At 48.2% G+C, this 12,144-nt stretch overlaps 1 protein-coding gene across 1 annotated transcript in view; it reads left to right on the top strand.

Moving 5' to 3' along the window:
• The first annotated feature begins 825 nt into the window (after window positions 1-825).
• Window positions 826-12,144, top strand: part of LOC139233165 (long-chain fatty acid transport protein 4-like) — a 79,934-nt gene continuing 68,615 nt past the window's right edge. Inside the window, exon 1 of the mRNA XM_070863761.1 lies at window positions 826-1,508. Coding sequence (XP_070719862.1) covers window positions 1,348-1,508 — 161 coding nt within the window. The 5' untranslated portion in view covers window positions 826-1,347. The remainder of the gene's footprint in view (window positions 1,509-12,144) is intronic.

Here is a 12,144-nt window from a genome sequence, read left to right on the forward strand (position 1 = left end):
CTTTTTGTTTTTTGCCTTGGGTTTCTCTGCCCTCCACTTTTACTCATCTCCTTTCTGTCTTTTGCTTGCGTCTCCATTTTGTTTCCCTCTATCTCCCTGCAGGGGGTTCCCATCCCCCTGCCATATTAGTTTAACTCCTCCCCAACAGCACTAGCAAATACTCCCCCTCGGACATTGGTTCCGGTCCTGCCCAGGTGCAGACTGTCCGGTTTGTACTGGTCCCACCTCCACTAAGTAGTCATTGTTCAGATGCAAGTTTAGCCCACCAGTGTTGGTAGACTATTGCACTGGAGTTTGGGGTGGGGGGGTGGGGAAGTGATAGGCAAGCCTAATCCTGCCCTTAACCAAAGCCGACTTTCAAATAGGGATCACAGGAGAGCAAAAAGGAATCAAAATTTTGACTTGCTTTCCATAACCTGAGGAATATTACAGTCTATTGTGGTACTCTGAAAGTAAAACTAAAAGCAGTTTTTGTACTTCCCTCGTGATTTTTATGCAGAGCAATTGTTTTTATACTCTTCACTATACTTTCCACAACATGATTTGCCTCGTGCACGTACACCAAAAACAAAGAAATAAAGGAAAAGAAGGACACCGAGGCTGGAAGGCGCACTTGCAATTGTAAAAAGCAGAATCATGGGTTGGACTGGTGGCGGTGGAGGAGACCATGCTGAGTGATTGCAGGGCTGTGCGCAGGCGCACTCGTTCATGGCAGCCGGAGAACTACAATTCCCGAGAGGCCCCGCGGCGGGCCGCGCCTGCGCACGCGGCCCGCCGCACCCCCGGGAAAGGCAGAAGTCGCCTCGCCTGTCAATCAAAGCGGCCCGGCACCAGGAGGTTTCACCGACCGGCGCAGGTCGCTAGGTAGCAGAAAGTACAGCGAGAGGTGACAGATTGCAAGCAATCAAACATTCTGGGACCGCTTTGAAAATTTGCAATCACAATTTATATATATTAGATATGTATATATAAAAGGCAAGATTGCACAAGACTGCGAAGGGGGGGGGAAGCAAAGTTTAATTCTTAAAACATCGCTTTGGAAAATATGCCAGCGTGATTTTTCTTTAAAGGGAAGGGAGATCTTGGTGCAATTGAAGCCTGCCCTGGATTGCTGCCGACAAGCACCGGCTTTATTGCTAATCCTGGCTCCCGTTTCCTTTTAGCAATTCTTTTTGTGTGCGTGTGGCTCTTGCAATTGCATTTGAGATTCCTCCCCTCTCCTCTGCCTGCTTTACAGCGTTTCCTGTTGCTTTTCGTCCTTCAACCGTGTGTGTGTGTGTGTGCTTTTTTTTTTGTCCTGTTCTTGTCCTCTTGTGTGTGGGGTGGGGGGGAAAAAAAGGGCTGACGATGTGGAGATTAGCGAGCTGCACTGCTCTGCTGCTCTTGCTGCGCTCCATCACCAGCCTGCCCTGGTCGCTGCTCGCAGCCTTCACCTGCGCCGTCTACCTGGCATCCGGAGGCCGCACCTTCCTCGGGATCTTCTTCAAGACCATCCGCCGGGATGTGCAGTGAGTAATTGCAATTCACCCTTTTCCTCCCCTCCCCTCCCCTCTCACTCTTTCCTTCCCATCTCACAGCTTGCCGGTCCTTTGTGCAGCCGCGATCCGTTTGCAATTTGCCCTTGGCAAAGGAGACACGGGGTGGCTTGCTTGAACTGCTGACTGCTGAATATCCAAGGCTCAGAGCAGCTTAAACACCCGGGCGAGATGCATTCATTCGGTGGTGTTGCAATGCAGCCACATTCCTCCCCACCCGACCCTCCTCCTCCTCCTGTGCAGAGGAGGATGCACACAGTCTTGTGAAAAGGTACCACCAGCTGAAGCAGCAATGAACAAGGAAGTGAGCGGTAGGTCAAGTCTGCCTCCTTGTGAAGCCAGAGTGGCTCAGTTGGTCTGTCTTCACAAAAGAGAGGGGCGATGCAGACATTGCAATCGGGGAGGAGCAGTGTGAAATATTTGATGAGATAAACTCCGTGAGAAAGCCAGCATTGAGGGGTTTGGCATCTTTGAAAGTGGCTAAGTCGCCAGCCTCCCCACCCCGCCCCCGGATGAAATGTGTCCCAGGTTGTTAAGAGAAGCAAAGGAGGAAATAGCAGAGGCTCTGACCATCATTATTCAATCCTCTCTGGCTCCAGGTGCGGTGCTGGAGGACTGCTAACGTTGTACCGTTGTTCAAAAAGGGAGAAAGGGATAGACCGAGTAATTACCGGCCAGTCAGCTTGACCTCGGTGGTGGGCAAATAGTTGGAAAAATTCTGAGGGACAGTATTAGTCGTCATTTAGAAAGGCGCGGATTAATCAAGGACAGTCAGTATGGATTTGTTAAGGGAAGGTCGTGTCTGACTGACTTGATTGAGTTTTTTGAGGAGGTAACAAGAAGGGTTGATGAAGGTAGTGTGTTTGATGTAGTCGACATGGACTTTAGCCAGGCTTTTGAGCAGGTTGTACATGGCAGACTGGTCAGAAAAGTAAAGGCCCATGGGATCCAAGGGAAAGTGGCAAGTTGGATCCAAAATTGGCTCGGAGGCAAGAAGCAAAGGGTAATGGTTGATGGGTGCTTTTGTAACTGGAAGCTGTTTCCAGTGGGGTTCCGCAGGGCTCAGTACTAGGTCCCTTGCTTTTAGTGGTATACATCAATGATTTAGACTTCAATGTAGGGGGTATGATTAAGCAGTGTGCAGACGATACAAAAATTGGCCGTGTGATTGATAGTGAAGGAAGAAAGCTGTAAACTGCAGGAAAATATCAATGGACTGGTGAAGTGGGCAGAAAAATGGCAAATGGAATTCAATCCAGAGATGTGTGAGGTAATACATTTGGGGAGGGCTAACAAGGCAAGGGAATACACATTAAATGGTAGGATACTGAGAAGTGTAGAGGAACAGAAGGTCCTTGGAGTGCATGTCCATAGATGCATGAAGGTAGCAGGACAGATAGATCAGGTGGTTAAGAAGGCATATGGGATACTTTCCTTTATTAGTTGAGGCATAGAATATAAGAGTAGGGAGGTTATACTTGAACTATACAAAACACTAGTTAGGCCAAAGCTGGAGTACTGCGTGCAGTTCTGGTCACCGCATTACAGGAAGGATGTGATTGCGTTGGAGAGGGTACAGAGGAGATTTACGAGGATGTTGCCTGGACTGGAGAATATTTGCTATGAGGAAAGATAGGATAGGCTGGGGTTGTTTTATTCGGAACAGAGGAGGATGAGGGGAGACATGATTGAGGTGTATAAAATTATGAGGCACCTAGATAGAGTGGATAGGAAGGACCTATTTCCCTTAGCAGAGAGGTCAATATATAAGGGGGCATAGATTTAAAGTAAGTGGTAGAAGGATTAGAGGAGAGTTGAGGAGAACTTTTCTCACCCAGAGAGTGGTGGGGGTCTGGAAATCACTGCCTGAAAGAGCGATAGAGATTGAAACGCTCATCACATTTAAAAAGTACTTGGATGTGAACTTGAAGTGCCGTAACCTACAGGGCTACGGATCAAGATCTGGAAAGTGGGATTAGGCTGGGTAGCTCTTTTTCACCGAGCACAGAAACGATGGGCCGAATGGCCTCCTTCTGTGCCATACGTTTCTGTGATTCTAAGCGCTACCCTGTGTGCGACTGAGCAATAAAGACCAGAAAGTTGCCATGTTTCAATCTGAGGTCTAAGCAAAGTTAACTGCTTTCACTGGGACATCAGTAGCGGCCACTGCTGTTTGCCTTTGGGTTAGGAAAGAGAGACATTTTACAAAATAAACCAGTGACCCCCTGATGGAAGGTGTAATAGTGTGAAAGAAGGACTTCCATTTATATAGCACCTTTCATGACCTTAGGACGTCCCAAAACGCTTTACAGCCAATGAAGTGTCCTCACTGTTGCAATTTAGGAAACGCGGCAGCCCATGAAGTAATTAACCAGATCATCTGTGTTGCCATCTTCACATGGCAAATGGAAATATAACGTGGAGAAATGTGAAGTTATCCACTTTGGTCGGAAAAATAGAAAAGCCGAGTATTTTTTAAATGGTGAGAGATTGGGAAATGTTGGTGTTCACAGGGACCTGGGGGTCCTTGTACACGAATCACCTGAAAGTTAGCATGCAGGTACAGCAAGCAATTAAGAAAACAAATGGTATGTTGGCCTTTATTTCAAGAGGATTTGAGTATAAGAGTAAAGACGTCTTACTGTAATTATATAGGGCCCTGGTGAGACTGCACCTGGAGTATTGTGTACAGTTTTGGTCTCCTAACCTCAGGAAGGATATGCTTGATATAAAGAGAAGCTTCACCAGACTGATTCTTGGGATGGGGGAGTGTCCTATGAGGAGAGATTGAGTAGACTAGGCCTATACTCTCTGGAGTTTAGAAGAATGAGAGGTGATCTCATTGAAACATACACAATTCTTACAGGGCTTGACAGGATAGATGTTTTCTGTGGCTGGGCTGTCTAGAACCAGGGGTCACAGTCTCAGAATAAGGGGTCGGCCATTTAGGACTGATGAGGAGAAACTTCTTCACTCAGGGTGGTGAATCTTTGGAATTCTCTACCCCAGAGGGCTGTAGAGGCTCAGTCATTGAGTATATTGAATAGATTTTTGAATATTAAGGTAATTAAGGGGTATGGGGACAGTGCAAGAACATGGAGTTGCGGTAGAATGGCGGAGCAGGCTCGAGGGGCCAAATGGCCTACTCCTATTTCTTATGTTGTGCAATGGGATCTTTATCGTCCACCTGAGAGGGCAGATGGGGCCTCGGTTTAATGTCTCATCTGAAAAACGACACCTCCGACAGTGCAACGCTCCCTCAACACTGCACTGGGAGTCTCAGCCTGGATTTTATGCTCGAGTCTCTGGAATGGGACTTGAACCCACAGTCTTCTGACTCAGAGGCGAGAGTGCTACCCACTGAGCCACTGAGTGAGTATGGGTTTTGGGTTCAGCTCTGCTGGCTGCCACAGTTGAATAGACTCATTATTGTGGCTCACACTTCTCCAATGGCTATTTGGGTGAGTTACTGGAAGGGATGCTCGCAGCCATTAGACCAGACCTTAGGAAGAGTCATCACTTTCCAGAAGAACAGGTGGTGGAAGTTGAAGGCCTTGCCTGTTACAAAATAACGATACAACGGACCCCGATTTTTAACTCCAGCCCAACTTTGGGTGGGTGGGTTTGAAACTCACTGGCTGTTCCAGTAATGAGGGTTGGGGTACTGCAACATCCGGGCCTCGTTTAAATTCCGTCAGCCAACTTTAAACCCATTCCTAGTCGGTGGCGGGATTGGCTCCCAGGGCCGCCTTGCGATTGGATAATAGAGAGCAGGCGGGGCGGCCATAGCTTTCCTTGTGGGGCCCGGAGGACCAATCTTGCTGCATCTGGCCTCGCAAGGAAAGTTTAAAAGAAAAAAGTTTTTTTTTTTGTTGGAAAACTTAAACTTTTGAGTGTCTTCGGGTCCGGGTCCTCCTCCCTCGCTGGGTTGGCTGAGCGGGAAACTCGGCGCGACTCCCCCTTGCTCAGGCCCTCGAGTTAAAATTGCAGTTGGGCCTCGATGACATCATTGGGACCCGACAGGCAAATGTAAAGAAAAGGACCCCGCCGGATTCGGGCGGGTGTCCTTGCCGCCTGCTCCGGTTAAAATCGGGAATCGTGTGAGTAACCCGGGCGATTCTAACAGTCCATCTCCCCAATTTCCACTGGGCAAGTAGGGTTAAAAGTCACACAATGGGAGCAGTTTCAGATAACCGTCGTCAACCACACGAGCTTCACTTGACCTGCAAACCTCTGATAAGATTACTGCCAGATTGGTTATAACTACGTTGTTATTCTTGGCATGAAGGAAATATCATTTGTGCTGAATTTACCCTGTGAAATATTTTGCAGGATAAACCTTGGATCTCACTCCTCTCTTGCTGATCTGTTAAAAAGGGACATTCCAACCTCCGCCACAGCCCAGCTCTCCAAGGCTGAGCACCTGGCATTCGTTCATTTATTTTTCCATTCAGACTGTGCAGGAAACCGGTTTCAAACGAGATCTTTTCCACTTCCTGGTCCAGCAGCCCGCCCCATCTTTTCTCGCCAGATGATGGTGATGTCACTTGGAGGACAGTGGCCTATGCGGGGTTTATGGTTCCCGAGTGGGGACGGGGAGGCAGTCATAGCAACTCAGCCTTGTCTGATGTCCATGGACGTGCGACTGCTAGCTGTGCCCATGATCGGGAACGTGGACACACTAACTGATTTCTCCCCCACCGCCACCATCCCCCCCGAGCCTGGGACACCAAGGCGCTATCTGTTTGTTATAACCAGTGAGTGAAGGAATATTTATATGAATTCATAGTCCAGAAGGAGGCCATTCAGCCCATCGTGCCTGTGCCGGATCTTTGGTCGAGCTATCCAATTAATTGCACTCCCCCTGCTCTTTCCCCATAGCCCTGGAATTTTTTTTTCCTTCAAGTGTTTATCCAGTTCTCTTTTTTTTGAAAGTTACTAGAAGGAGAAACAATTGTTGGGCAATGGGGTAAGAGCAGGGGAGCGGGACTAATTGGTACAGCTCTTTCTAAGAGCAGTAGAGAGAGACAGGGCAAAATGGCCTCCTTCTGTGCTGTGTGTCAAATTTTGTCTGATGACCTTCCTGTGAAGCGCCTTGGGACGTTTTACTATGGTAAAGGTGCTATATAAATGCAAGTTGTTGTCGATTCTATGAACTCTTAGATTCTCATAGATTTTGAGCCGGGCAAATTCTATTTGCTCACATTAGGAATTGGTGGCACGTTGTTGACTAGTTTTGTCCTGTGGTTGAAGGGCTCCGGCTGTTTCCATGGTGATAAATTGCCTTCTGATACCTCTTCCAGGTCACCATTCCTTATGTGTGGGCCTTGACAGTGCACTGGCTGGCAGATTCATTGCAGCCAAGCCTGGTCCTGTCCTTGCCCAATGTCCACATGGGCTTAATTTTCAGCAGTGGAGGGGGGAGGTCACTGGGTAATGATGACAGACTGCAGTCACTGTTGTAATGTGGGAAACATGGCAGCCAATGTGCACAGCAAGCTCCCAGAAACAGCACTGTGATAATGACCAGATAATCTGCTTTTGTTCTGTTAACTGAGGAATAAATATTGCTCGTCTTCTAAATCCACCTGCGAGAGCAGTCGAGGCCTCGGTTTAACGTCTCATCCGAAAGAGACGTCGCACTGCGCTGGAGCGTCGGCCTAGATTTTCATGCTCAAGTCTCTGGAGTGGACTTGAACCCACAACCTCCTGACTCAGGCGAGTGTGCTGCCCACTGAGCCACAGCTGACAGTTGCGAAGGACTTATAAAGGCTGGGATCAAAATCGTTCTTATGGGGCACTAAGGCACTTTCTCAGGGGCAGTCTCAACCCAGTTTCTAATGGTCCCTCAAAGAGCCATGTAATGTATGCTCACAGGTTTGTGGAGCTGTTGAGTTGGAAGCGGCTTAGCCAGTCATGTGATGTTCACAGGACTCCATAAAACCCCAGCCAGTTGGGTTCAGGGGATCCACAATGAGGCAGGTGGTTGTGAGCCTGGTGGATGAACTGCTAATGTGTAGTGTGATTGTTAAACCTTTTGCTAATAAACCAACTAGTTCTTAATAGCAATGTGCTGCTATGAATTCTTAAGCAAAGGACCCATGAAGCAAATACATTGCAGGCCCCTAGTTCAGCACTAATTGTCGATCTTATTCAGAGATAACTCGGGGATGGCTGTAGCCAAAGGAGTGGAAAAACTCTACATTGGTGCAGTTTAGAGGGGCTCTCCTGAGGTCGGGGCTGAGACATATTGGGGGGAGCGAGTGGTAATGGGTGCAGTGGGGTTAAATGGGCAAAAATAAAATCAACATGTCTCGGGAAGCCGGCTCCAACCTGCTGGCTGACTTGTTTTACTGAGTGAGGGGCCGGGGGGCAGGCAGCCAGCCAACCCAATCCCCGGAGGCTGGAAGCCATGGACGTAAGGTTTAACTGGCTGGCCAGGCCTTGGGGAAACCCAGCAGCTGCAGCGAGATGAGGATAACCTCCGGGAGCAATCTTTGTGGGGCAGTGGAAGCAGGAGTGCTTCCTCCCGGCCCCCAAACCTCGCCACCATCAGCCACGCCCCCCCCCCCCGGGGTCGGGGATCGGACGCCCTTCGGGATCGGAACCCCTCCCAAAAGGTTGGGGTTAGGACCTACCTGGCCTGCGGCCTCCTTTGGAGTGCTCCACGCCCGACTGGAAGCCAAGCCTGTCAAACAGGCTGCCTTCCGAGTGGAGAACCTGTCGATGATGTAAGATGTGCGCTGTGGAGTTAAGTCTCCACGGCAGATGGGAAAATCCAGATTTCTGGGGTTCCCGAGCACTACCGCACCCCATCTCTCCCCCCCCCCCCCCCCCCGCCCCCCACTCCGAGCACGTCGTGAATTAAAATTTCCCCCCACTATTGGGACAGAATAGAGGTGCCAATGGTAGTGACCTTTTTTGCCACATAGGTGTAATATATGCACCTGTAACTATGTTCTCAGGTTTGTCGAGCTGTTGACCATTAACCGGACCAGGCAGCGGGCGGCCGAGGGGGTCGTTCAGCCTGACTGCCTGCCCCTCTTCCGCGGTGACATCCGAGCCAGGATGTCCCTGGAGATGGAGCACGCGGTGTTCACCGGTACGCTCGCGGCCTTTCGCGAGAAGTGGGCGCCAGAGGGACTGGAGTGCACCATCACCCCCAGCAACCAAATTCTAATTTGATTAAAGGTTTTCGTTAAAGTTGTAAAATGTTAATTTGTGGGTGCTAGTACCGTTGTTAAAAGTATCAACAAAATAGTTGTAGAGCTGTTGAGTTGTGAGTGGCTTAGCCAGTCATGTGATGTTCACAAGACTCAATAAAACCCCAGCCAGTTGGGTTTGGGTCCACGATGAGGCAGGTGGCTGAACTGGTAATGTGTAGTGTGATTATTAAACCTTTTGCCAATAAACCAACTAGTTCTTAATAGCAATGTGTTGCTATGAATTCTGAAGCAAAGAATCTATGAAGCAAATATATTACAATGGGCTAGCTAGGTTCAAGTAAGCCAGTTGCAGTGTGAAGCTCCCAGATCAGTTGGAGGCAAACTAAAGCGTCTTCTACTCCGTCCCAGCACCAGCGATAGCAGAACAAGCCCTGAATTGCACCAGCGGACATTTCTGCCGCTTGCCACACCAACCAACTTCAAGGATGTCCCAAAGCGCTTCACAGCCAATGAAGTACTTTTGAAGTGCAAGCCACTGTTGTAATGTGGGAAACACAGCAGTCAACTTACACACAGGAAGCTCCCACAAACAGCAATGTGATCATGACCAGATAATCTGTTTGTAGTGATGTTGATTGAGGGATAAATATAATGGCCAGGACACCGGGGAGATCTCCCCTGCTCTTCTTGGTTTAACATCTCACCTGAAAGACAGCACTTCCACCAGTGCAACACTGCACTGGGAGTGTCAGCCTAAATTTTTGTGCACAAGTCTCTGAAGCGGAACTTGAACCCACAACCTTCTGATTCAGAGGCAAGAGTGCTACCCACTGAGCCACGGCTGACAACCTAAGTCTCTGGGCAAGAGATTGCCAATTAATGTTAAGTTAGCGACACGCTATAAACCGGTTAGAAACAGCCCAAACTCATTTCACGTCAGACTTTGAGAGTCAGTGGTGAGAGGAGATTATCTCAATCAGCCTGGGCTGGATAGAAACCCAGGTCCTGAGAGATAAGGACAATGAACTTGGCCCATTGGCCAGCCAGTGTACATTCTTTTTCCTTGTTTCGCTCACCGGTTTCCGTCGCCCTGATCTGCCACCCACCATGCATTTGGATTGAGACTTCTTCATTTTGGAGCTGGAGTATAAAAGCAGGGAAGTCTTGCTACAGTTGTACAGGGTATTGGTGAGGCCCACACCTGGAACACTGCGTGCAGTTTTTGGTTTCTATATTTACGAAAGGATATACTTGCTTTGGAGGCAGTTCAGAGAAGGTTCACTCGGTTAATTCCGGGGATGAGGGGGTTGACTTATGAGGAAAGGTTGAGTAGGTTGGGCCTCTGCTCATTGGAATTCAGAAGAATGAGAGGTGATCTTATCGAAACGTATAAGTTTATGAGGGGACTTGACAAGGTGGATGCAGAGAGGATGCTTCCACTGATGGGGGAAACTAGAACTGGAGGGCATAATTTTAGAATAATGAGCCGCCCATTTAAAACTGAGATGAGGAGAAATTTCTTCTCTGAGGGTTGTGGATCTGTGGAATTCGCTGCCTCAGAGAGCTGTGGAAGCTGGGACGTTGAATAAATTTAAGACCGAAATTGAAAGTTTCTTAAATGATAAGGGGATAAGGGATTATGGAGAACGGGCGGGGAGGTGGAGCTGAGTGCATGATCAGATCAGCCATGATCTTATTGAATGGTGGAGCAGGCTCGAGGGGCCATATGGCCTACTCCTGCTCCTATTTCTTATGTTCTTTATTCTTATTTCAATGAATCCAACTCAAAAAAGAAGTCGTTCCACGTTTATAACTGGGTGTACAGTTGTCCTTTCTGTTCCTAAAGCCTTGCACCTCCCTTCTGTTAGCAACTTTGCAGAGAGTAGAGCTAAATATACACAGTGCGAAGAAGTCCACATTTCAAATGCACGCATGAAGGGCCAGAGCCTAACTGGGCTCATAAAAGATAGATATTTTATGGAAGTGCAATATACTTTATTTACAACAGCTAGACCTATCCGTGCAGTCAGAAATATTAGGCAATGGGGAGAAGAGCTTAAAGTTTTGACAGGAAAAATGTGGCCTTTGACCAGCAACGCAAAGTTTACTGTACTGATTCTCTTGGGGCTGAAGTTCTGGACCGAGTGGACGGGCAATTGGAGTGACAACAGTTAACCCCTTCAGTCCTGGAGCAGCAGTCCTGCATTGAAATCAGAAATATAAAAAGAGTGAAGATTATTTTTGTTTATTCCTGAATAGATTTTTTCGGACTGGGAAATGTCCTGTGAGTCTGGGTGTTGTTCAGGGAACGTTCTGTAACACTTTTCTTTTTAAGAACAACAATAACTTATATTTATATAGCGCCTTTAACACATTGAAACATCCCAAGGCGCTTCACAGGAGTATTATGAGACAAAAAATTTGACACCGAGCCGCAAAAGTAGAAATTCGGACAGGTGATCAAAAGCTCGGTCAAAGAGGCAGGTTTTAATGAGCGTCTTGAAGGAGGAAAGAGCGGTAGAGAGGTTTAGGGTGGGAGTTCCAGAGCTTGGGGCCTAGGCAACAGAAGGCACGGCCACCAATGGTGGAGCGATTAGAATCAGGGATGCTCAGGAGGGCAGAATTAGAGGAGCGCAGACAAAAACAAGAAGTTGTGTTGATATGGCACATTTAATAGTGACCCAGAGAGTGGTGAGAATGTGGAACTCACTACCACAGGGAGTGGTTGAAGCAAATAATATAGATGTCTTTAAGGGGGGGCTAGTCAAGCATATGAGGGAGAAGGGAATGGAGGGTTATGCTGATAGATTTTGATGAGGAAACATGGGATGGGGTCGGGGGGGGCTCGAGTGGAGCATAAATGCCGGCATGGACTGGTTGGGCCGAATGGCCTGTTTCTGTGCCGTATATCCTAAGTAAAGTGCCTCAGAGTAGAGATAGACGGGGGAACAGATGCCATGAGGGAGAGATTAGGAAGAGAGGTGGAAAGATGGGTTTTGTTTCTAAAGGTAGAGAGAGAACTAGAGAGGCGGGGGTTAAGGGAGTTCCAGAAAGTCAGGCCGAGTGGGTTGAACACTCTGCTGTCAGTGGTGAAGTGAAGTGATGGGAGGTGAGGGGAGAGCGCAAATGGCTGGAGTCAGGGACGAACTGCACAGGAGGGGCTAAAATGTTGGAGGGGAACAGTGGCATAGTGGTTATGTTGCTGGACTAATAATCCAGAGGCCTGACTAATGAGCCAGAGGATGTAAGTTCAAATCCCACCATGGCAGCTGGGGAATTTAAATACACTTAATGAAATAAATCTGGAATAATAAGCTGGTATCCGTAATGGTGACCATGAAACTACCAGATCGTTGTTAAAAACTCAACTAATGTCCTTTTAGGGAAGGAAATCTGCTGTCCTTACCCGGTCTGACCGATATGTGACTCCAAGTGGTTGACTT

The sequence above is a fragment of the Pristiophorus japonicus genome, chromosome 20, assembly GCF_044704955.1.
Source record: "Pristiophorus japonicus isolate sPriJap1 chromosome 20, sPriJap1.hap1, whole genome shotgun sequence".
Classification (NCBI taxonomy): Eukaryota; Metazoa; Chordata; class Chondrichthyes; family Pristiophoridae; genus Pristiophorus; species Pristiophorus japonicus.